The sequence below is a fragment of the Misgurnus anguillicaudatus genome, chromosome 6 (assembly GCF_027580225.2).
Source record: "Misgurnus anguillicaudatus chromosome 6, ASM2758022v2, whole genome shotgun sequence".
Classification (NCBI taxonomy): domain Eukaryota; kingdom Metazoa; phylum Chordata; class Actinopteri; order Cypriniformes; family Cobitidae; genus Misgurnus; species Misgurnus anguillicaudatus.
The window spans coordinates 14,867,421-14,894,196 of NC_073342.2; the positions used below are offsets into that span (position 1 = coordinate 14,867,421).

At 38.4% G+C, this 26,776-nt stretch overlaps 2 protein-coding genes across 5 annotated transcripts in view; one reads left to right on the forward strand and one right to left on the reverse strand.

Annotated features, from left to right (window-relative positions):
- Positions 1 to 6,479: 6,479 nt before the first annotated feature.
- On the reverse strand, positions 6,480 to 26,728 carry enc2 (ectodermal-neural cortex 2). 3 transcript variants are annotated; one of them, XR_012370026.1, is made up of 5 exons: positions 26,560 to 26,728; positions 22,941 to 23,053; positions 19,450 to 21,297; positions 19,246 to 19,281; positions 6,480 to 7,507 (listed from the first exon to the last, which is right to left on the reverse strand). XR_012370026.1 is itself a non-coding variant. In XM_055192779.2 (4 exons), the coding sequence occupies exons 2-3, from the start codon at positions 23,002 to 23,004 to the stop codon at positions 19,484 to 19,486; spliced, it is 1,878 nt and encodes a 625-aa protein (XP_055048754.1). In that variant the 5' UTR covers positions 23,005 to 23,053; positions 26,560 to 26,726; the 3' UTR covers positions 6,480 to 7,507; positions 19,450 to 19,483. The 3 variants fall into 3 exon arrangements, 2 of the variants coding, with proteins under 2 accessions (XP_055048754.1, XP_055048755.1); XM_055192779.2 differs by lacking the exon at positions 19,246 to 19,281 and having other exon boundaries at positions 26,560 to 26,726; XM_055192780.2 differs by lacking the exons at positions 19,246 to 19,281; positions 22,941 to 23,053 and having other exon boundaries at positions 26,560 to 26,725.
- agbl1 (AGBL carboxypeptidase 1) overlaps positions 26,387 to 26,776 on the forward strand; it is a 268,981-nt gene continuing 268,591 nt past the window's right edge. The window contains exon 1 of one of the 2 annotated variants that reach the window (XM_055192774.2): positions 26,387 to 26,500. The gene's annotated coding sequence lies outside the window, so the exon portion shown is untranslated. The remainder of the gene's footprint in view (positions 26,501 to 26,776) is intronic. The other variant, XM_073868563.1, reaches the window with a different exon arrangement.

Here is a 26,776-nt window from a genome sequence, read left to right on the forward strand (position 1 = left end):
TTCCAATAGTCAGAAATTTATTGTAATCATGTCCAGGTAATACTAACCATGTTTACACATATAGCTTTATTTGTCCCAGAAGTATACGGACGTGTTTTAAGTTGTTTGGTTTTCTCATTTGACTCTAAAGTCCACATTTGTTGACGGAATGCTGACCCACACGTATCCTGTTTTCCACATTTTTACTGTCAGTCCTGACCTGAAACCAAGGAATATTTTGGGTCTTTCCTCCACCCAAATGCACTTGTAAAACTGACAGCAAAAGAAAATTTCACACATAAATGCCTGCAAGTTAAAACTGCATTTTTGACTGCTTTTAAAGGGACACTCCACTTTAAAAAAAAAATATGCTTATTTTACAGCTCCTCTAGTGTTAAAAACTTGATTTTTACCTTTTTGGAATCCATTCAGCCAATCTCCGGGTCTGGCGGTACCACTTTTAGCATAGCTTAGCATAATCCGTTGAATCGGATTAGACCATTAGCATCGCAAAAAATAACCATATTTTTCCTGTTTAAAACTTGCCTTTTCTGCCGTAATATGGCTGCAGGAGGCGCAATGATATTACGCAGTGCCCGAAAATAGTCCCCCTGCCATTGAAAGTTACTAAGGGGCCTATTTACGGCTGCTGCATAATATCATTGCGCCTGCTGCAGCCATGTTACGGCAGCAAAGTCCTTGATTGTTACTGCAGAATGAGAGTATAGTTCCTAGCCATATCTGCCTAGAAAATCACAACTTTAAATTTTCTGTCGTTCTTAGTACACGATGTAACTACAGAAGAGTCAAGTTTTAAATAAGAAAAAATATCAAAACTCTTTGGTTATTTTAGCGCGATGCTAATGGTCCAATCAGATTCAATGGATTATGCTAAGCTATGCTAAAAGTGCTAGCGCTAGACCTGGAGATCAGCTGAATGGATTCCAATATGGTAAAAATCAAATGTTTAACTCTAGGGGAGCTGAAAAATGAATATATTTTGTTGTTTGATTGTGTTAGGGGCGGGGCCATGCTCGGTGGTTCAAGTGCGTTATCGCCCGACCATTTAAGGCCTGCCAAAAAAACTCCTGACCTCAGAAATGGTGAAAAACTGTTTAACAGTCTCTAACTTTGCAATTCATAGTTTACAGTCTTTGTGGCGTGTTTCAGCAATACATTTCTAATGTATTTTCAGTGTTGTCTTTACAGGGACTTTAAAGTCTGTTGCAAGACCTGTGTTTCCCTAGAGATGTCTGTGCAATCTTGTGTTTGTGTTTGTGTGTTAAACCCACATCCCACAAAAGCAGTGAAAATCAGGACAGGACTGCTGTCGATCACATCATTGGGGAAATTAGCGGCTGATGTTGTCTGCTCATTATGTCACGGCCGCATTGGAGCTAATGGAACATATTGATCTCGCATGCCCACCGTAATTAAATGTAAATGGGTGATGAGCTCATGGTATCTATGACAGTGTCTCTGTTTGCCGAACGGAGAAATGCAATAAAGAGTTTATGAATGCCGCTCTGTGCCCATTTTATCTCAGAGCTCCATACTGTGTGTAAATGAGTTGGGCTGCAGCCAGGATTCGCTGTTATTATATGTGGGTGGGTGTGATAATTATAATTGATAATATCCTATTAAACTCATCCTATAGAGGAAAAAGCTTTCCAAAGTGTTGTCTAACCCTCCTTAAATAAACATAATACGTCTAGATCTTTTAATGAACTAAATTCACATCATGACTAGGGTTTCACATACAGTATTGGAAATCTCTTACATAATAATAAACTTCAAAGTCTACTCAAATATTTACTTTGGACTAATAAATCAATTGAATATTGTGCTGTTGAGTACTTTCACTATACTGCACCGGTCTTTGTGTAAATGCTATTGAGTAGAACAACAAATTATTCATGTAAGAATTGCAAAGCAAATTCACAGAATGATCTTGATATTATGTTGGATGATTTTATGTAGAAAACAGACTTTAGCTGGGATTTCTCAGACTGGGTCACAAATATTTAAAGGAAAACAGCACAGTTTTTCAATATTTTACTATTTTCTTACCTCAACTTAGACGAATTAATACATACTATCTTTATTCAATGCGTGCACTTAATCTATGTACAGCGTGTTGTGAATGTGTTAGCATTTAGCCTAGCCCCATTCATTCCTTAAGATCCAAACAGGGAGGAATTTAGAAGCCACCAAACACTTCCATGTTTCCCGCGTAAGCTACATGCGTAAGTATTAGGGCTGGGCAAAAAAATAGATTTTTCGATTAATCGGTTTTTAAAACGTGGTCGATTGAGAATCGATTCTCAAAGAGCAGAATCGATTTTTTTTTCATATTTTTTTCTGCAAACATTGAACATAAGATTAACATTAACCAAATTACTAGTCTTCTTCACTAGATGTCACCCTCTTTTTTGCCTTGCGAGATGTTACCAAGGAGCGAGAGGCGAGCCTGTCATTCTTTCATTTAGTCCTTAAAATGGCGGTTTTGGGTGCGTCATCGACGTTGATGCCACCTTCACATAAAAAGTAAGAGGTTATGGAAGCATTTTAGATTTCGCTAGCAAGACGATGACGATAGTGTTGTGGCTTTTAATTTCTTTTAATTAATTACCCACTTGTAAACTTATGTTCACTGTTCTTTTTTATTAATATAGTTTTTGTATTAAATCTACATTCATTGAGTTGAATTGAGAATCGGGTATAAAAACCGACCCAAGATCCAGAATCGAAAATTGAACCGAGAATCGAATCGATTTGATAGCTTGTGAATCGAAATTGAATCGATCTGGAACATCTAAATTGATATCCAGCCCTAGTAAGTATGGTGGCACAAAATAAAACGTGGCAATTTTTTAAGCGCATAAAAATAAGAACTATATTAAAAAAACACTTAGTTTGCAGCACTTTGACTTCGGCCCGCAGTAATATCATCACTCATGACTACAATATTACTGCACCCGAGGTCAAAGTGCTGCAAACTAATTGCTTTTTCGTCATACAATATAGTTCTCATTTTTTATATGCTTAAAAAAATCACGTTTTATTTTGTGCCACCATACTTACTCGTGTAACTACTCATGTAACAGTCTTTAAATAGGGAAAACATGGAAGTGTTTGGTGACTTCTAAATTCATGCCTGTTTGGATCCTAAGGAATGAATGGGGCTAGGCTAAATGCTAACACATTCACGACACGCTGTACAAAGATTAAGTACACGCGTTGAATAAAGATAGGTATGCATTTATTAGTCTAAGTTGAGGTAAGAACATAGTAAAATATTGAAAAGCTGTGGTGTTTTCCTTTACGAACCACTGCATTGCATATTAAGCGTAAGTTGAGACCATTTCACATTGTTATGTGCCAGTCTAAAGCAATCAGACGGACACAGCTGGATATAAGAAGTGTTGATCACCTTACAGAAGTGAAAATGAGACCTTACCACTACACCCCTAGACAGAGCCTAAAATGAAAAGCAATTAAACAGTTTTTCCACATGCAAATTTTCCCTGAAACCATTAAAATGCAAATAAATCCCTGACATATTTTTAATTAGGGAATCAAAAACATTACGGGTGCTAAAATGATTTATTGCACAAATGTAAAGCAACCCCTCAATGTCAGCATATAACTGACTTTTAGCTTCTTCTAAAATTAAACACATGGCCTTATAAACATATGCATCAAAGTTGTGTTTAATGCCATACACAAACGTAACCCTGGATCACAAAACCATTCATAAGGGTCATAAAAAAGAGATTTATAATCATCTGAAAGCAGAATAAATAAGTTCAATTGATGTACGGTACATGACATTCAGTCTCATTCACTAAGCATGCGTACACACAAATTCGTTCGTAAAATCTGCACACGGATGCTTCAACCTACAATGATTCAACAAAAACGTTCATACCAAAATTAAATTCAAATGTATGCAAAAACGCAAGAACAACTTAGACCACACGTACACAATCATCACGAACAAGGAGAAAACTATATAAAATAGATATATATTATAGGGTTATTTTTCCTTGTTTATTATGATTATTGCGCATGTGTGGTTACGTTTTTGCAAACACTTTAAATTCATTTTAGTATGAAATATTTGCTGAATCATGCTTTGTTAGTTAAAACGGCCACACGCACATTTCACAAACAAATCCGTGCGTATGCATGCTTAGTGAATGAGACCCAATATTTGGCTGAAATACAACTATTTGAAAATCTGGAAACAGAGAAAATCTCCTTTAAAGTTGTTCAAATGAAGCAACACTAAGCAATTAATAATGATAAATACATTTTTGATATATTCACGGTAGGAAATTTACAAAATATTTTCATGGAACATGATCTTTACTTAATATCCTAATGATTTTTGGCATAAATGTATTGTTGGCTATTGCTACAAATATACCCATGCTACTTATGGACTGGTTTTCTGGTCCAGGGTCACATATACACGAGCAAGAAGCTTTGGAGCCGCAGTTATGCAGGTAAAACAGAGACACAACACATTTCTTCTGAGTTTCAACTTCAAACTTTCTCTGCACAAGTTTGCAAAGGTTTTGATCTGCTACACAGCTGCATTTAAAAACCAAACATCTTTCACTGTGTGTCGACCTCCAAATGAGTTTTCGACTGATGAACACATACGGTTGTGAATAATAGAATAGCATATGAAAGCAATACAAGAGTCTGGGAGTTAGTCAGACGGCTTGGCTTGCATTTAGACTGATGCAATCTGATGAAACCCATCAACAACAGTCTGGGTTAGAGTTCACTCCAAAATCAAATGCACAAATGTTAAAAAAAATATTTTGTTAAAAGCCCATTAAAAATTGTATTAGCGGAACGAGAATGTAATTTAATCTGTGTTTTGTATTTTATTTTAAAAACATTTGTTTTCCCCACCGCTTCAGGCAGCACTGGTTTCAACAAGCACTCTGAGAAAAAAAAGGTACAGTTCCTTTCAAAAAAGGTCTTAATATTTACCATTTTGGTACAGATATGTACTTTTTGTGTACCAGTATGTACCTCTAATGTACCAATGTGTACCTTTTAGCTACAAAAGTGTACTTTTTGAGCCCAGTTACAACTTGTACCTTATTTGTAGTGTGCTTTTAAACATAGTGAAGGAGTTTAAATAGTAGCCTATGCTGTTATTTGAGAGCCATCCTCGGGGCAAGCAGGTGGCCTGACAGACAACATGAGTGGCAGGAGGGACTGGACTCAACATTCTTGGCTGGCAGAGGATTTACCTTTTATTCACCCAGGGTGCTCTGTATCCTAATGCCTGTGCCCTTGTCAGTCTTTTGGGGCTCTTCTATCAAAACTGCACGATTGAAGTTTTATATTAGATATTTTACTTTTCATGACTGACCTTACTTGTTAAAAGGGGACATTTCACAATACTTTTCTTAAATGTCAAATAAGTCAAAGTAATTTTTTGCTTACCCCATTGGCAAATTTTTGTTGCTTGTTTTATGCACAAAATCACTTAAATTTGATATTTCTGGTCTATACCTAGACTTATTTTCTTGGGTCATTTTGCTCATCAAGAAAAAGCATCTTGATTTAAGAATTTTAAGATATTTTTACTGAAAACAAGACAAAAATACTAAGAACATTTTTTCTTGAAAATCATTTTTTTGCAGTGTGTAAGCAAAAATGTGCCTTTAAAATTCAAATAAGATGATCTCTGCACTAAATGGCAGTGCTTTGGTTGGATAGTGCAGAGTAAGGGGTGGAATTATCCCCTTCTGACATCATAAGGGGAGCCAAATTTCAATGACCTATTTTTTACATGATGCAGAGACTGGTTTACTAAATTACTGGGTTGATCTTTATCACATTTTTTAAGATTAACAAAAGCACTGGGGACACAATTATTGCACTTAAACATGGAAAAAGTCAGATTTGTCCCCTTTAAATATTGGCACTGATCTGTTCCATCTATTGGGCAACAAAAAGCATGTGGTGTTTACAGCCATCCAGACACGGGAGCAGAAAACATTTTTGTTGCAGTGCACAAACAGAGGACAAAAACATTTCCAGACAACTGCATAGTTTCCTGGATTTGGTGCTTTCTCTTATTTTGGGAACCGTTTAAAGGACAATAAATCTTTACTAGTGTGGGACGTCACATTTAGTCTTTTCATTGAAGTACCAGTCTTCAGCAAACATGGTTGGTTGGTTACTCATGAATTTTTATTGATCAGACAGCTTTCTGATCATGCACCGAATGTTTATTTGTTCTGATAGTTATTTCTTCTTTTATTGCCATAAGAAAGCATACGTTAAGCTTACGCAATGATAAAAATATCTAATTTCGGAGCCTTTCGAAGCGTTATATGATTAACTGTATAATGTAAAGCTCATTCCTGTTATTTAAAAAAAACCTTTGGATGTTTTGTAGAGAAGCGTTTTTAAAAAATCTGGGTTTTTAAGCCTTGGGGTGCTTATGAAACCAGTCTCCAAGCATAAAGAAAAAAAACATTTATTCAAACCCTTCAATGGAGTGAGTGCGCAACAAACACGTCCACCGGTCTTAGGCACCAGGAATTCAGTTCACAAAGACGCCAGTGGGATTTTCTGCATAATCCCTAAATGTCCTCTTCAAATGGAAATGTCTAGCAGGGAAGAATTTACAATTAAAGACAAAACTCCCCCAAAAATCCTTTTCAAATGTCTGTAAGACTGTGAGCAAGAAAACCAACCCTTCATTTCAGAGTTACTGTCATTCCTAAAACATAATCCTGCAAAACATTAAAATTCAAAACATACAACGTTAAACATGTACTGTAGTCTCATGTGCAGTTTCTTTTTGACACAAACACATAAATTAAAGCATTTACACCTTCAATAATCTGAGAAATGTTTGAAAATCTTAAAACGAGTCAAATACATTGTGCTAAGGAATCTATACAAGCTCCAAAATCCGTTTTGCTTATTAAACAGAAGCATCCTTTTAAAATCCTGCTTCAGCAAAGTTGCACCTTCCCATGGGGACGTTCTGCGTATCTGTAAATGTTCAAATGCTGCGTCGTCCATCTTGTAAATTCTGCATCCGAAAGACGTTTTGGAAGTAATAGGACGCGACTGTGGACATGCAACATTGCCAGTTACAGTGAAGAAAAAGAGGATTCGTATAAGAAATCATGCGTGAAAGTTTCGGCTGGAATGTTTCTGACCTCACACTAGCAAAAACAATGTGAGTGACCAGAATTGGTGCAAGAGGTGACCGTGTCATCAAGCCTCTGATTTGGCCAAGCATTGGTTTAGCTTTGTGCTTTAGGGAGAAAACAACAAAGCCTCCTCATGAAGATATTTCAGCATGTTTCTCTGCTTCCTCTCAGCAATGGATAGTCGGTATGTTTTCAGGAGGCGTTCTGTCGAGTGGCCGTGACCAACCGTCACCACACCACGCCCACCATAAAGAAGTGCTTCGGGCCAGCCAATGACAATCCGGTCCTGCTGTGCTCCATTCAGTGTGGTCAGAAGACCATGACACCTGCAATGAGAGAAAGGTATCACATAAAACCAGACTTCCTGAATGCACAAAGCCATGCAGAGTAATCTGAACCCTTTCACTGCACTTCAACTTCATGCAAATGTAGAAGTCCATTTGAATTGATCAGAAAATGGAGTTATAATAAAAAAATGTTTTCAAGTTCTAAAAGGTTCAAAGACATAATAAATGGGTTTACAATAGGAGTTTACAAATAGTTTGCAAACTTCTACAGTATTGATTAATCTTTGTTTATGTTAATTTCATCAGTTGTAACATTGAGCTGTGGGCAAAGTCTGTTATTTATGCATTTGACTCATACACGTGTGCTGACGTTCCATGCATGTGCATTGCAACAATTTGCAATACCTCTCCTGGCCTAAGTACTACATACTTCTGTATGCGCATGGACGACCTACGCGTACAACGGGAGGTTTCAAAAATCTGGATGTACGTGTGCACTCTTCTGATGATGAAAATTGTGTCACATGCACTGTACCTGTATGCAGACCTTCGCCTACGTATAAAAAATGGAGCATACTTCAGCCTTTAGCTGCAACATTAGTTAAGTAAGGGATAATCTACAAGCAGCAGGTTGTTGTCGCAGAAATAAGCCCCGACAGTGTGATCTTTTTTTTGCGATAACAACCTGGCTGCTGCTTGTATATTATCTCGCTTATTACACGCCTATTTACCTCACAAGCAAGGTAAGGAGCATTAAGCATACAAACACCACAGTTTTTCAATATTTTACTATGTTCTTACCTCAACTTATACAAATTAATTCATACCTATTTTTTTTTCAATGCGTGCACTTAATCTTTGTACAGCGCGTTGCAAAATGTGTTAGCATTTAGCCTAGCCCAATTCATTCCTAAGGATCCAAATGGGGATGAATTTAGAAACCACCAAACACTTCCATGTTTTCCCCATTTAAAGACTTTTACATGAGTAGTAATCCTGTTTGGATCCTAAGGAATGAATGGGGCCAGGCTAAATGGCTACATTCACGATGCGCTCTACAAACTAAAAAAAAAATATGTTTGTATTCATTTATTTAAGTTGAGGGTAGAACGTAGTAAAATATTGAGAACGGTGGCGTTTAAGACAAGACATTCAAATGTCACAAACACACTATTTGGTTTAATCATTTGTAAATATAATGTCATATGTGTTATTAAAAGACATATTTATAATTCATTCTGTGCAATATTAAACTGCATCTGTCAAAATGATTTTCAGCATCCAGGTTAGGCTGACACAATGATTAAATAATCGTCTCATCGTGATGATTTCAGATCACTGCAATGATTGCACATCTCTCTAAAAACACAAGGGGGAGCTGCAAGGGCCTGTATTAACAAAATCTTCCCAAAACAGCAAAAGTAACTCCAAATTTAGGGAAGTGAAGGATTCTTAAGGCCTGTTTTGGTATACAGGCATGAAAACCGGTCAGGGGTGAAAAAGGTGAGAAGGGTGCATGAGGTGCGATGTGGCCTCTGATGGGGCCGCGAGGTGGGAGGACCCCCCCAGAATAAATATTATGGCTTCATTAGGGAACATGCTGTAACTTAACTTATTTATTCTTCAGGCATGTGATTGGCCAAGGACAAAAAAGAAGGAAGGAACGCAACATCCCTCCACGTGCGCAGAAACAAAATGCACACCATAACATACGCAAAAAATACATCATGACCATTATTTCAATTATTTAATTCTTTCAAATTTAAAATGTAAACATTTAACTAGTGACAGAAACCATGTTTAATTAAATGGGTTGATAAATGTGGAAAGCTGTAACAAGTAGAATTCCCTTACTATTTTAAATCTGCAATAATTTTATTTTGCCATAATCTGACCATCAGTCACAAGGCCATACAATTTTAAGTTGGCCTTGCAATGGGGTGGACCTGAAGGCCTACATCTAATTTAAAATGACTTAATTTTACAATATAGTACTGGTTAAATGAATTACATTATGGTTTTTGAGTCATGGGTTGAATAATTTTCAGGCACTACAGACATGTGGCCCAGGACAAATATGACCTTAGTAGGATTGGCAACTATTTAAGGCCTGTTTTGGTATAGTCAGTTTTTTATGCATTTTTATTTTCAGTTATTTTTCAGACACTTGTTTGTGTTTATTTCTTATGAAGAATTTTCAGTTTTTAAAGATATATTCATTAAATTAATACTTGTAATAAATATGTGTTACGTGTATTAATAAAAAATATTTAATTTTTAATAATCACAACAATATGTGAAAATTCTTTCATGAACAAACAAAAAATTATTAGAATGACATGTCAACCAATAAAACAGATAATTAATCATCATAACCGTCAAAGCCCAATTAATCGCCAAAATTTATTAGACAATTAACCGTCAGCCAAATGTCATAATCGTGACAGCCCTAATCCAGGTTACCATGTGTTATTCGTTTTGAGTTGTAGTTATCTAAAAAGAATGTTGTGACTGGCTAATCAGAATCAAGCATTTTGGAGAGCCGTATAATAATGCACTAACATAAATAAACACTAAAAATCTATATTGCTCATTGGTTGTTTATATTTTCTTATGCATTAATTAATGTTAACAAATACAACCTTATTGAAAACTGCTACCAAATAAAAAATTATGTCTAATTCTGACAGGTTACACGGTATAAATGGAAAGGGAAAACAGTATTCAGTATTTAACAGCAGTAGTTTTAAAGACTTCAGCTACAGCTTAAAACTTTTTGAATGTCACAGTCGCAAGATGCATGTGTTATTGCCTTTGAAGAAAGGCTTTGGAAAAGCCCTCTGGGCAGGTGAAATGGAGTGCATAAATCTTCTAATGCCTCTTTCCTTGCTTGTAAAGAGTCTTCGGAAAAGTCGAAGAAACTCTTTTTGCTGGAGAAAATAACTTGCATAGGCACGCAAGGAAAAGAAATCACAGTTTGATGTGATAATAATTATAATAAATGATACAAGACATTATCATATCTGGTTATCATTCAGTTGATGATTTTTATATTTTGCTGCTACTCATTGTTTTATGATTATACTAAAAACACTTAACTAAAGAAGCAATCCACCATGTAAAGCTCAGTGCTCCCATATCTCAGTGGTAGAGCATTGCATTAGCAGTGCAAAGGTCATGAGTTCGAACCCAAGAAACACACATACTGATAAAAAATGTATACACTGTAATGCACTATAGATAACAACATCTGGCAAATTAATAAATGTAAAGGCAAATATTCAAACTTTACACCCCTGTCGGAGCTGATGGTGCATATGGTGCAGATTGATGCACTTTTCGGAGAATCTCCCGAGGTCCTTTGCCGATCCCGTACCCCTTTATCAACCCTGTCTATCAAATAAAATTACACCCCAAAAAACATTTACACCTCTAGACAATGACATCGATCTGTTTGTATTTCTGTATTCTAATTTCTGCAGTGAAAATAGGGCAGTAATATTATCCCAAACTTAGCCATTTTACTTAAAAAAAAATAATGCTAAGAAAACAATAATAGTAATAACCATTGTATGTGAATTTAGATTATGCACTATATGAAAAGAATTTTAAGAGTCACCCCGGAAAAAACTGTTACAGCTTGATCCAAGACGTTTACAGTAAAATTTCTCAGATACTGTAATATAATCATGTTCTGTTAAACATGTCAGACGAATGTTTATCAAGAGCAGACACTGCAGTCTAGACAGTGGGGTTAAATCGGACATGGCATTACTCCCTAATGCACTGATGATAAGGGATCAATTTAAGGACCGATTACAGACATAGTTTTCATTCCACTGCCACAACTACGCAGCTGAGTGTGTAAATCCATAGCTAGTTTAAATGGGCCATGTACACGAGCCAAAGCTTATCCAGCCTTTAAGCCGCCCGCATCAGTGCGGATGATCCTTATAGGAAATCCGTCCCTCGTGGGCTACCTGCATCAGCCTGTTACTACCGGTAGGGCTAACCGTGGATTCTGCCAAAACATCATGTTTCCTGCTTTTGTAACATGTATGTCACAAAGAGAGAGAGAGATCAGATTAAAATGGCACAATCCGATTTACGGGCTCTGCGACAGGAAAACGATTAGCTGGTTTAGTTTTCGCAAGGCCCCTCCTTTAGTGGAGGTTGTGGTGTTTGGCAAAGGGACAAGACCGATCCAACTGGCAAATTACCTGGATTAGTGGAAAACAATGCTGCCTAATGGAACTGCACTGTTGGCAGAAAAGGCAGTAAATAAGTCTTATTGAGGACATATGCTATGGGCTACAACAATGTCAAAAGAGTATCATTACTGGCCAATAATCTGCCATGTCTGCATATTCCCTGTTCGCTTTAACTAGACCTTCTGTACTCAGTCGAAGCCCTGCTTAAATTATAAAAACACCAATTAATTTTAATCCAACTTTTACTTCAACAACACAAGGTTACAAATCTATAGCAAAGTAATACAATATTGTATTGAAACATATGACTTCACAACAACCATCGCTGAGACATTTGATTCCCAGGGAAAGCATGTACTGATAAAATGAATAGCTTGATTGCATAGTAAGTTGGATAAAACAGTCTGCCAAATGCATACAGTAAGTGTGCAGTGCACTATTAAGATCACACAGCCACTAAAAGACATTAACAGGTAGACTCTAACATAAATGCTCTACTGCAGTAGTAGGCAACATCAGTCTTGGATTGCCGATGTCCTGCAGATTTTAGCTCCAACCCTGATAAAACCTCACCTTCCTGTAGTTTTCAGGTGACTCTTTAGACCATGATTAGTTGTTCAGGTGTGCTTGATTAGAGCTGAAGCGAAACTCTGCAGGACATCGGCACTCCAGGATCGATGTTGCCTACCCCTGCTCTACTGCAACAAAGCTACAATGATACCTCAGTATTGACTGAGTAACCCAAAACCACCACCGACTGCAGTGCAGGGTCAACTAAGGTAACATACAACTACTGTTACATACAGTATACAAAAGCTGTAGGTCACCTGTTGTGAGCTCAGATGTTATAAAACCTACTATCGATAAATACGTAATAGCTGCATTTCCATTCCCTTTCAAATTGCTCAAATTAAAACTTTTGAAAATTGGAAATGCACCCAATGGAACCCTGTGATTTCGCATAAACTCGCATATATCGGGTGATATGTTCTTTTTTTCAAACAAATCAAAAAAGGAATATACTGTACTTTCCGGACTATAAGTCCCTTCAGAGTATAAGTCGCATCAGTCAAAAATGCGTTTTAAAGAGGAAAAAACATATATAAGTCGCACTGGACTATACGTCGCGTTTGTTTAGAAAATTAATTTCACAAAATCCAAGCCCAAGAACAGACATTTAATCTGGAAAGGCAGTTATTCAATTAAACAATGGCACACAGAACAGCAGGCTGAACAGCTGTCCGTACATGTTAACTTAACATTACCTTTTATTCACTGAAAACAATAGCATATCGAACATGGGAGGCTGAATAGGCTAAATTAACACAACAAGCCAAATCAAGTTCAAAAAGGTCCCGAAATCATTCCACATCAATGAATCCAATGAATTACATAAATACAGGAGCAACATAGAGCGTAGTCTCGTTAGCCTGACGTTGTCATACTTAAATGTAGTCAGAATTTGAATCTGATACCGCTCCATTGGGCTATGATTATGGGGCGGGTCGCAACCAAAAAATGCCAAAAAACGTCTTTTGCAGCCTGACCGTACTGCTAGTTATTTCGCTACAATGACACTAACATTGTGATTATACTAAGTCTGAGTTAGCGAATGTACATCAACACCTACTTTGTTTACAACATTTCATTTATATCACAACATTAAGTATTTACTAAATCATACAGTCAGACTATCTCTTACCATTTGTACATTAGGTGAACTTCATCCACGACGATACCCATTACGTTGGCTTGAAAAATATCGGAGCCTAGCATGTCCCTCCACTTATTCAGCAGCCACGAATCTGGGCTTCCGAAAAGAAGCTGACAACGACCGATAATTATATCCATCTCGTCGTGCACGCCAAGTTGCATCACCGTGATACCCATTTCAGTTGCTAAAACTTGGTCCTCCATAAGTGCAACCAACTTTTGCCGAATCCCGTAGGAAGGACGGCAAAAACATCTTTCCGATCAACAAATGCGTTGAAGCTTGATCGCGTAAAATCAATGCTCTTTTAAAAACAGACTCAATGTCAGAATCCACACATCTGAATTCTACAGCGGCAGCCATTTCGTTGTAAATAGATTCAACACACGCGCACTTTGGTGACGTGGTTGATTACGTTACTGTTGATCATCTGTCCATCATCGTATAAAGCCCGCCCTGACAATTTGATTGGTTCGACCAGCTATGTGTCTAGCATAGTATCTCCTCAACGGAGAAACCCCAGACCGATCTTCCCGTCCTCAAAAATCGTCTGGCACCCAGGCTGTAGACGGTAATGGTTTCTCTTGGTTGGCAGCACCTGACTAGAGGTCACAGGACCAGCCAAACTATGAAAAAAGTGTGACTTATAGTCCAGAAAATACGGTATGCAAAACTGCAATAAAAAAACTGTTTTTTACCTTTACAGGTCACCTGAATTGCATAAATGTCACATAATCATTCTTTATATATGGCACAGTATGTTTGTTTGGAGGACAAGACAGAAGAGGTGTGGTCGACTTCATGTGGCGTCACAAGAACCATCAAGCACATGACATATTTTGATGTCAGCCACATGTCGGTCTGCACGTGCCGTATGAACTTGAACACAACCATCGGCATGGTTTTCGGAATGACTTATCGTGAGACAACAAAATTACATTTTAGTCACATAACAACGGCTAATTGAAACGTCATTTCGCAATCGTTTTTTTCAAAATGTAGAAAATAACGCAAGTTTGCGCAAATCTTTACTGGAAACACAGTTAATGATAATAATTATATTTTTGAAAACATATGTATGTATTGAATTTGTATTAAAACAAAAACATTTGTAGCGCAAGTAAGGGCTAAAGATTTTACAGTCCAGGTTAGGCACCTAAAAGAAAAAACACAGAACTCATTCAACTGGAGATAATTTTTTACAAAATAAAGAAATCAGGAGATGAGACAAAATCCCATCAAACTGTAAAAACTCTCCCTTGTTTCGATTTTTAGGGGGCTTTAAAAAGTCTTTGGAAAACTACAACTGCTATAAAATTCAGCTGCTGTATCCATGTATTGTTTTCATCAAGCTATCTGATTATGACTCATAATGTTATATTTGATGGTAGGATTCAATTAACCCGTAGTCCATTTCAGCGTTTGAAATGGACTACATGTAGGTACTCTTCTCCACTCTGACTGCTGCAGTTTTAAAATATTTATAGACCGAAAGTGGAATGAATCCCATCCATGCGCCAGCTTACATCATTTATGAAGCTTATTCTTCTCAGTTTTGTTTTTCCCATAATGACACATACGGTCATTCCAATGTAGACCAACAGGTATTTTAAGCATAAGAGACCACAGAGCTGGACTGACTCACCTCCATTAAGTCTTCATAGCGAAACAACTTTTAAGTTCAAAACATACCATTGGTTTTATCTGTTGCACTGTACTGCATCAAGAATGAGAAAATGTATAGAGGCTAAACCGAGTAAAGTAACACGTCAAGGACAGCCCAGCTGTTGCAGTACACTAGACTGAGATTGTCCACTTCCTGTAGGTGTTTCTACAGCATGACGCCGCTGTCAACATCCATCGACAGGCCTGTCAGGTCTGAATTTGTGCCCCATGGGGCTAATTATAAAACCCAGCTTTTGCTGTGCCACCTGCTTTACTGTGAAATGAAGCACTTGTGGTGTGAACAGAGTCGCTGGCTGGTGAACAGTGTTAATGATTACTCACAGAAGTAATCATTTTTCTAATCATCAGGGGATGCAATGAGACGGCACCAGGCACTCCCTAGGCAGCCTATCCGGGTGACACGTGTGAGAGATGTTCAGATGACTGTTATGACACATTCATTTAGAGAATAACACTGAAAGAGCATTGTGCTGCCAGTACATGTCCCATAGGAACGAATACCTTTGTTATACACACACAAAGCTAAATGCATGCATGCCATCAACGGCCTTGCTGACTGTTTAGCTCTTTAGGTGTAGAGAGACAAGCGATTAAAGTGAAGTACCTTAAAAGTAAGGGTGTAATAATCAAGCTTAACTCAGTTTGTACAGACAATACACCTTAAAGGGACATTCCACTTTTTTTGAAAATATGCTAATTTTCAAGCTCCCCTAGAGTTAAACATTTGATTTTTACCTTTTTGGAATCTTTTCAGCTGATTTCCACATCTGGCGCTACCACTTTTAGCATAGCTTAGCATAATTCATTGAATCTGATTAGACCATTAGCATTGCGCTAAAAAATAACCAAAAAGTTTGGCTCATGGCTTCTGGAGGCACAATGATATTACGCAGCAGCCGAAAATAGTCCCCTTAGTAACTTTCAATGGCAGGGGACTATTTTCGGGCACTCCCTAATATCATTGCACCTCCTGCATCCATGTTACGGCAGCAAAGTCCTTGATTATTACGACAGAATGAGAGTATAGTTCCTAGCCATATCTGCCTAGAAAATCACAACTTTTTATTTTTTGTCGGTCTTAGTACACAATGTAACTACAAAAGAGTCAAGTTTTAAATAGGAAAAATATCTTAACTCTTTGGTTATTTTTAGCGCAATGCTAATGGTCTAATCAGATTCAATGGATTGTGCTAAGCTATGCTAAAAGTGTTAGCGCCAGTCCAAGAGATCAGCTGAATGGATTCCAAAACGCTAAAAATCAAATGTTTAACTATAGGGGAGCTGGAAAATGCTAAGCATCTACTGGGATACATACAACACTCTTCTGTACACGCATGCATGACCTATGCATACAAAGCACGGTTACAAACGTCTGACGTACACACGCCCTCGCGTATGCATTAAAACAGGACTATACGTCTAGCTTTATTAGAATTATGTACGGCAAAATGTACATCAACAAGGGAGGTTTCAATTGTGATAGCTGTTTCTTTGTGAATGTGAGTATAATTGGAAGAGTGATTGTGGTATCATTTATTAATAAGAAAGCATTTAAATGGCATTATATTTGATTGTTTGATGGGAAACAAGTGCACTCAAGTGCTCTCATCCTCAATATCTCCTCACCAGTCTGTAATTACAGAGATTAAGCCACTTTCACATCCAACTGGATAGGCAATTGACAGGAAAAGCTTCGTAATATAGATTACAAATCAATAATTCGATATCGTAGGAATGTGTACGCATCACACTGATTCAGACAGTGAACCAGCGAGATGTCAAAGACTCAACCATTTAACCCTCTTAAAATATACTTTGTTAATCACTGTAACTGCTCTGAATCTATCTGCTAGACATCCAGATGGTTTAACACTTTATTTCCCCTTCCTTGCTCCACCACTATTAAAACCCTCAATAAGTTGAGAGCACTCAGCTGCTTCTAAAGACGGCTGCCAAGTAGAATTTAGCATTTTGGCTAGGGATCGACCGATATGGATTTTTCAGTGCCGATGCCGATACCGATTTTTGTTTTATCAGCCTTAGCCGATGACCGATACAGGCTGCCGATTTTCTTGAGCCGATATTTGGAGCCGATACTGGTTTTGCTCAATCAATTTACATCATAAAAATTATGTTAAAAATGGCATGTTGTTAAAAAGAGATGTTATTAGTTTGCACAGTTCTTACATTTATTGTAGTCTAGGACTAGTCTAATCCCTGTCCAGGAAACTGCCCCATAGAGATGAAAAAAACACACTTTGTTCAGCTATGATCAGCTGTTAAGCCGAGCTTTCAATGTTGTCATGAAAAGGTTGGTTGTTTTTAGTCACATGACCTGCAATCGCTTGCGGGTTCCAGCACTCTTGTCTGTAAATTATGCCGAAAAAAACGGCAAACACGGCAGCCATGTATCGGCCGATGCCGATACGCATAAAACTCGCAAATATCGGCCCGATATATCGGCCGGCCGATATATCGGTCTATCACTAATTTTGTCATGCAGTTATCTTGACAGAAATCACTATTTATGTGTCAACAGACTGTTGACTTGCTCCTCTCCATAAAGTTTTGAGTGAAGTAGAATCTAAAAGAATCACCTCCACTACAGTAACAAGTGAATAACAAGCGATTCTGTTCAAGATAAGGCCAAACAGATCAGACAGCATTGTTGTCAAAAGTCCAGGGGTCTCATTCATAAACATGGTGTACGTTGGAAAGTCAGTACGCCACTACCCAGGCAAAGGTTGGGATCTATAAAAAACAAACTCCCATTATTTATGGTTAATAATGGGCGTATACAGGGTGCGATATGGAGCTGATTCACATACACACACGTGCTTGATCTGTGATTTAAAAACTAAGCATTTCTTATGGGTGTGCGTATGTACAGTTTTATAAGTTTACTATGTTCTTACCTCAACTTAGACAAATTAATACATACCCATCTTTTTCAATGCATGCATAATCTTTGTACCGTGCGTCGTGAACGTGCTAGCATTCAGCCCAGCCCCATCCATTCCCCAGGATCCAAACAGGGATGAACCCAGAAGCCAACAAACACTTCCATGTTTTCCCTATTTAAAGACTGTTACATGAGTAGTTACACGAGTAAGTATGGTGGCACAAAGTAAAATGTGGCACTTTTTTAAGCAGATAAAAATGAGAACTATATTGTATGGAAAAAGAGCACTTAGTTTGCAGCACTTCGACCTTGGCACGCAGTAACATCATCACTCCTGACTACTCCCCCTCTCGCTCAAACTTCCATCAATATTACTGCCCCCGAATTTGAAGTGCTGCAAACGAATGTCTCCTCCACCATACAATATAGTTCCCATTTTTATCCGCTTAAAAAATTGTATGTAACTAGATAGGGGTGTCACGGTTCTCCAAATCCTCGATTCGATTACATTTTCGATTCTAAGATCATGATTCAATTCAATTCTCGATTTTTACTTCTTGTTGAAAGACAAAAAATGCTATGCCATTAATATTTATTATTATTATTGTAGTTTCACATTAACATGCACATTGCGTGCTTTTCCTCGCATGGGGGTTTGTGGGCTTCACTTTACGCGAGAGAGCTTGTAGAGAGAGGATTCTTCTTGCACACACATGGACTTAATGCGCGCATCTTGGACTCCTAGCATCTGAAATAAATCCAGCGTGTCATAAGCAGCTGCGCTTCTCTCTGTCTCAAAATATAATCCGCTGCATCTTGGTGCCTCACTCTCGCGCACGAGCAGAGAGCTGCGCTCTGTCCGAAGTCAGATCAGTAGGTAGGTAGTAATCCTGTTTATGATATGCATTTCAAGGAGTTGTAGCAATACATCCCTCGTGTTTAAAATATAAATATCTGAGAGGTTTTTTCCCCGCTTGGCAAGCCGACAAGACGTGATGTGGGGGCGTGGCAGCATCGGTGATCCCATTTATAATTCGAAGTTCGAGGTTGTGACTTAATTTAGATCGATTTCGATTTAAAATCGAAATCGTGACACCCTTACTAAGGAATGAATAGGGCTAGGCTAAATGCTAACACATTCACAACATGCTGTACAAAGATTAAGTGGATGCATTGAATAAAGATAGGTATGTTTTAATTTGTCTAAGCTGAGGCAAGAACATAGTAAAATAAAAATAAAAAATCTATTTCCTTTAATGCTTCTTACCTTGCTTATGAGGTAAATAGCCATGTAGCCGTTTTCCTTTAATAAAGGAGTGTGTTGTTAAATTAGCATGTTTTTATGTTTAGCTTTACTACTGAAATGTAATACATGAAATTTTACTGGTATTGGGGTAGCGACTACTGAAATTCTTGTGGACAGAATAGAAATTTCAGTCTTTGGAGCATATCAAAATGTCTATATTCTTACCCAGATCAGCTTCATACGCTTAAATCAGAGGCGCCTAGGCGGGAAGATGCTTCCAGGTGCTGACAAATGCTGTTGGTATCAGTGAATAAGGCACGGTAGTGATACTGTTCCAGCTATCCGAAGTTGGGTCATAACAATCCAGGGTTTTACACCGTTGTGTCCCAAAGTAACCACCTACCACATAGAGTTTATTACCAGAGGCCACAGCATGGCAACTCATTCTTTTGGATGTCATGTCACCTACACGTGTCCATTGGTTGGTCTCGCAGTCATATCGGTAAGCGGATGCAGCAGTGAACTCAGTGTCTCCACCCATTATGAATATCTGACTGCCGAGGACAGCGGCGGCCGTGTATCTCCAGGGTTGCGGGCACTCTGCAGCTATGGTCCAACGGTTCTCAACAGGGTCATAGCATTGGACCTTTGAGGCCTTGTCCCTGTGGATGGTTGTTCCACCAAATACAAAAAGTTTTAGCTTGGCACTGACCACTGCTGCATTGCTAACACCGTCCCTAAGTGGTGCCATCATTGTCCATTTGTTGGTAAGTGGGTCGTATCGCTCAACCTGTTTGAGAGACACTGAGGGGGAGGCCGGGAAGACACCTGCTATGGCGGTGTGACCCCCAACAACATAGAGGCAGTTTTCAAGTTCTGCTGAGCCGTGACCAAAGCGTGCAATTAACATGGGGGCGCCTTTCGACCATTCCTCATGCACGGTATCGTATATCCAAACGTCCTTCGATACTCCGTTTTCCGACCCTCTTCCTCCGGTCACATAAACCTTGCAGCCAATGGCACACGCACTGAATTCTTTCCTAGGACTGGGAAGATCTGATTTGGGGATGATTTCTTTTGCTTTGTGGTCCACTTGATAGATTTTATCACACATAAAAGTCTGGCCCCCAAGAATTAAAAGCGTGTGCCCAGCTTTGCGAGGCCTGGCACAGGGGCTGGTGACGACTCCATCATTTTGAAGTATCTTCTTTTTGCATTGCATCGCCTCATCGACGATAAGCCTGCTTCTTTTATCTGACATCACAAGTTCTTCACATGCCACGGCCTCAATGAGACACTCTGAAGGTAACAGCGCAAGACGTATTCCTCGCAGCAATTCAGGAAGATAGTCCCTGCGGCTATCCAAGTCGTATCGAACCCAGCGCATGACTGCGTTGAATACGATCTGTTCATCTTCAGTCTCCAGCTCATCGCTAAGGATGAGCTCCAGAAGCTTGTCTTTTGAGAGGCTACAGAAGTCTTCTGTTTCTCGAAGAGCCTCGAAATGGATGAGACACATCCTCCAAGACAGCTCATAAAGACGCTTACACTGATGGGCATCTGAAAGCAGCATCATCCCCAAGCAGTTTGACGAATGCAAGTTCTTCTCCAAAAACTCTGCCGCTGCATCACGGATGTCATGAAATTGCAGCATGTCTCCGGCCTCAAGAAGTGACTCTGCGTTCTCCTCATTGATGATGACACGCGACGAGTAAGCAAAGTCCAACAGTAGCTCCAGAACCTCTGGATGCACACTGTCACGGAAGTTCACCTCATTGTCCATGCTCTCACGGAGGCCACCGCTAAACATGGCTTCAAAATAACGACTGCATGCTGCGAGCACCGCACGGTGGCAGGGAAAGGAACGGTCGCCAGCCCATAGCGTTACGTCTGTGAACATGCACTGTTTGCGCAGGGTATTAAGGTGGGTGAGCACACTGTCTGGATGAGAGGGCTTGTGGAAGAGCGAGATGTTCATCGAACCTGTGCTCGTCCTGGACTTGCGGTTTTCATGGACGCTGACAGACATCTTTTCCGGCACATCCAGATTTTCACTGGTCCCAATATCCCGAACTATAAAAATAAAATAAAATTCAACATGAGGTTAGCTAGCACTGTACAGTTATTTCAGTACTATAAATGTCTCAAGCAAAGACAATTTTAACAGCAAACAAATGAACTATTAGTATTGGTTGATTCACTTTAGCTTAAATGTATTATTCGTTTTTTTCTTGCTTTGCTATGCAATAACAGCCCGAGTTATCTTTTTAATCTTCTTTAAAGCCTTTGGCTATTACGCACATAAATGGATTGGCCAAATGCCATTTTTACACTATTTGATTTAAGAGGAAGAGAGATGTATGGAAAACAAACGTTGCGTAAGGTCTACTAGATATTCAAAGACTCTTCCGTAATCAAAACATTACTTAAATAGCTAAGTTTTCTGCACTTTGTTTATACCAGGGGTTTCCAAACTGTGGGTAAAGACCCAGTTGTGGGTTGCATAGTGGGATAAGGTGGGTCGCACAAAGTGCTTGGCTGTAGCGTTGAATGAAACAAACAAGAAAAAAACACTAATCACAACACTAATTTTGATTTTGCAATTAAACTTACATTTAATTAATAAAGTGACAAGGAACTCAATTATATGAGAAAAACGCGTTTCCTCATATTTCCATTAAAAAAAATTTTGGTGGGTCACGGGATAAATTATGCCCGTTTAAGTGGGTCGCAAAAAGTAAAGTTTGGGAACCCTTGGTTTATAAGTGTTGAGATGGGCTTAATACAGCAAAATTAATCATCTAGTTTTCCAATTTTCATATTTAAGCCTTATGGCTTGTAATAAATATTAGGTATATATGTAAGCATTATTTTAAACAATTTACCATATTATACAAATAAAACAAACCCCAATAAAATAGTCAGTGCAGAGTAAACAAGAGAGTATTAAATCAAGAATCCCAAATTTTCCATCTATGCTGTGAATTGAATTTGAGAGTGTTTTCTAAATGTTTAATATCATGCATTAAATACTATTATTTTTTTAATAAAGGAGGGAATATCTATACATTTTTAATGCCCATTAATCTCGAGTATAAAAAAAATAATGTAAACATACAACAAATTTAAAGAAACATCAATATTTGGGACAGGCTTATATAAAAACAATAAAAGGCAAAAAAAAATTCAGTATTTAGGTTTATAAAGCTTTATATTTTATGGGTTAACCTGAATAAATTCTTAGGATTTTTCTGTCTATTTAACACACAAAACACCCATTAAATGTTGTGGCTTGCTATTATGGTGCACTCAAGCACATGATTTGGTAAAATCCAGACAGTTTTGCCTCAAAGGGCTGAAACTGTCTGCCATTCGAGCCTAATCTTTCAGCAGCAAGTGTTCAATGTTACCACTGGCTCTTTGTGTGCCTAAATGTGCTTACATGCCATCCGGATTCTTTGACACAATTTGAGATTAATGCGACAAGAGAGGGGTGCGAGCATGCACAAACATCAGCAGGGTCTTTATGGTTCGCGCGCTTGGGTTGAAAAGAATCACAATGCCAGAGGTTGCACAAAGGATGCAAGGTCACAGCTATCAGTGCAGGAGAATAAGGGACGACCAGGATGCTGGTATGGAGGGAGAGGGGTTGGATGCAGAGCTGTTGATGGGTTTGCAAGATCAAGGGGAGCAAGCAGGTGTCTAAAACCACTTACAGCGGCAAAAACTGCTGGCCCACGCACAGGCACTGACAGTGAGGATCTGAGAGGGGGTCTGCATTGGTCCCAAAAAGCCTCCCCTCAACGGGCCAGGCTGACAGAGCTGGGTCCTTTACGGGACCAGGAAAGAACATAGAATGGAAAAGAGATCATTTTTTGTCAAACATAGACCCCAAAAAGGTCAACTAAAGAACATATAAATGACATAAAAGCTATGGAAGTGGCCTAAAAGTTGCACAAATCTACAACCATAGTCTTGTGATCAGGTTTGTGGCTCAGTGGAAAAGAAACAGAGATAAAAAAGGGAATGCCGTGATCATTTCACAGCTTGATGAAACTTCCGTGGAATTCCTGGGCAGTTCATCCCATCACCCATGGTAACCATCACTCAACAACAGCATGAGCCGTGCCAAAGCTGCTGAATCATTCACTGCGAAACAAACTACCTATCCATGCGGATATTCTCACCAGCACGAATGGCACCTTTTAATTGCAACGCTAAGAGGTCGAGGCACAAAGGTTTTTCTCCCACTGAATATTCTTCCTCTGTAAACATCCAACCTCCTCTGAATAAATAGCCTTTCCAGGATCTTTTCACAAGCGATGTTGGTATTCCAGTGCCGCATTTCAGCTAGCCTACAGCAAAGGAGGAAGTGTTTTTTGTATTTGCAGAAAGTCAAAAGCTGACACAACCTTACAGACTTTATGGATCACCAGTCTGCACCAAGGCCATTCTCAAAACAAAGCACTGCTATCTTTGATTTACTATTAGTCAATCACAGCAAAGTCTAAAAGTTTAGCTTCATGTCATACCTATATCAGCAGATCCCTTCACTAATACACTGAAATTGGCTGTCCAATAATATGTTGGGTGAGCTGGCACGTTTGCCAGATTTTTATTATTTTGCATGGTAAAAAAAACGTGAGATATTTGTAGATGTTTGTAGTTTGTAGTGTTAATCATGTATATTACAAGAATGTGTCAGAATCTAAGGAAAACACAATGGTAAGGGTCAAGTAAACTACAACATGCATTGGTAAACAAAAGCCAAAATGTGGTTAAACTAGAGCTTGTTGAATTCAATGTCTTGTCATCACACAAATTTGAAGGACAATAAATAGAGCAGGCTTGCGGTTCTAATTTAAAATTTTTTGAACGTTTTTGGCCCTGGAGGAGCCAAAGTATAGAGGGCATGCACATGACGTCACCGTCTGCGAGAGGGACTGCGGTTACGCCCACTGAGTGCCAAAAAGACAGAGCGGCAGCATTTGAATAAAGCGTGACATTGACGAAAACAAGGTAAAAATACGTCGAAATGGGAAAAAGCTGTTGTGTGATAGACTGTACTAACAGATTAACGAGAATTCGGAGCTATCGTTTTACAGACTGCCAAAAAATACTGAAAGGAGAAGAAAATTGATCATTCATGCCAACGTCCACAGACCACAGGTGGGTTGATACGTTGCTAGTCAGTATCAAGCAGAGTTTTTACTTTCTACTTAAACATATTTTTTCAAGTATTTGTATTGTATCCGTGTTTTTCTTTGGGAAACATACATTCCAAAGCATATTATCATAATTTTTACTCTATTACATTTCACAAATAATACATTTTTGTTTTACATTTAATGTTTAAGTACATACTTTCACTCTAGTAAAAGTACACAATTTAAATGTAATTAGGTATTAAATAAATTTATATATGCAGTATTAATGAATACACAGTATGATTCTATGATTTAGTAAATTTTTTCCCAATACATCCTAATAAAGCACAGATGCTTGGAAAATGTAACTAATGTAACTAAGTATTGTCCACCTCTGCTATCAAGTCCAACTAAATTCAATTTAAGCTGATAATAGTCAGTTTTACTGGCATTTTCGCAGCAGCCGCTATGAAAACCAGCCATTTTGTTGAACGTTTGCCACTCAACAGGGCGAGATCCGGCATGGTCACGTGGAAAAGTGACGTCAATGCATACCCTCTATTGCACATTAGTATGTCTCCCTCACTTGATTCAGGTGTGTCATACAATTACAGGTGAAACAATTACACAATCTGCAAAAGCCTCAATTACAGCTATCCATTTGTGCTCATTTCTGTGCGTTTTGGCTGTATGTTCTGGCACCAAATAAAGTGGTGAATAAGAGATTTTAAAATTAATACGTTGATTTTGGATTTTTACAAACAACATTAACTTTCATAACTATTTGTTATTTACGTTATATTATTTTAGTTTTGGATGTTTCGAATTTACCATGCAGCTGCTTTACAAGTATTGTAAAACATTTGAAACTTCAATGTAAAATATCTTAATTGGCTATACTAATTAGTTGCAATTAAAATATCAAGGTGAATAATAGCTAATTATGAAGTTTGTTATGATCGTGCAACACGAGTGTCAGATGTGAGAGACATACCAAATGTGCAGGACTGTGATCCTCCAGGACAGCAGAAAAAGTCACGTTCGTAACCCACAGAAAAGTACTGTAGCGTTTACTATAGTAAACTGTAGTATAGTATAATTGCTACAATATTATATAATATTAGCTATAGTAATTTGATCCAACTATAGGAAATAATGTTATACACTTTAACATTTATAATCCTGTCTGTGACCCATCTGAAGTTATTTTCTGTAATTTAGCCTATAACGTTAAAGAACATTCTGTGAAAATATAACCTTGATATCTGTAATATTGACTGGGAAAGGTCATGCCAAATTTTAAAGGTAATGTTAACCCTACTGAAAAATCCAGCATGTGAGCTGGTTTTAGTTGGTCTCCCAGCCTGGTTTCGCTGGTGTAGCAAGCTGGTCCTGCTGTGTTTTGGTCACGTTTTAAGCTGGTCTAGCTGGAAGACCAACTGACCCACCTGCTTGACCAGCCTCGCCAGGCCGGGAGGACAGCTACTGCCACCTTAAACTAGCTAAAATCAGCTTACAGGCTGGATTTCTCAGTAGGAAAATCAATGACTTAAACTTAAATTCAAACTTTGTTGAACTCATAGTTATGTTATGAGACTTTAATGTAGATTTCGCAAAAAATCACGACAACTACAGTTTACTATAGTACAGTACTTTTTAAAGTGGGAATAAAACAGCGGCTTCTGCGCAACAAGATTTTGTTTCAAATACGCGCCCGCGTAAGTAACTCAAGCTACAGTTAGCCAGCTCGCTAGTGCACTAAAACGCATGGATAACTACATAACTTTTCCTGAGGTAAAATGTCATTTTTGGTCAAAAATAAAAAGGTAAAAACAAAGACAGTTGTGCCTCAATCTCATGGCGACCGTTCGGTTACGATACTGTGTGCATGAGGAGAGCTAACGTTGTTAGCGGAGAGTCGTAAGCAGTTGTATAGGCATCCAGAATAAAGACAAACTCCCGGCGATTAGAGACCCTGAGCTTCCTGTAAGTAATCATTATTTCCTGATTTACAGAGATTTCTCCTTCTGGAAGAAGCGAGAGGTGGACACCAATCCCTATCTAATCCTGACCAGTTTCCAGCTCTGACAAAACAGAGGAAGAAGAAGAGTACAGATGTTGGTTAAAGGGTAATTCATTTGAAGCTTCTTCCACTAAGACTATTTTTAGAAAGATAAGACATACTTACAGTCTTCTGGGCGTTAGTTACAAATCCTGACGTTGTGCGGTTTCGGTATCGGTAAATGAATCATAGTTTTGTTCACCTCAGTGCTGGCTGACGGTGTTACTTTGTTAACATTCCAATCCTCACTGATAAAAAGCTGTGGAGTCTCTTGGGGTAATATCTAAAAGCGGGGGAATGGGCTTTGGAGAATGATTGACGTGGCGTTGACCAATCAGCGGAT

What these genes read in the sequence shown, in the direction of transcription:
- enc2 (XM_055192779.2), bottom strand. Translation starts at nt 23,004, where the DNA reads ATGCAGACCCCCTCTCAGATCCTCACTGTCAGTGCCTGTGCGTGGGCC. An exon ending in GGCCAGCAGTTTTTGCCGCT is followed by an intron (nt 21,298 to 22,940) that starts GTAAGTGGTTTT and finishes TTATTTTTATAG; the next exon opens with TTCGGGATATTGGGACCAGT.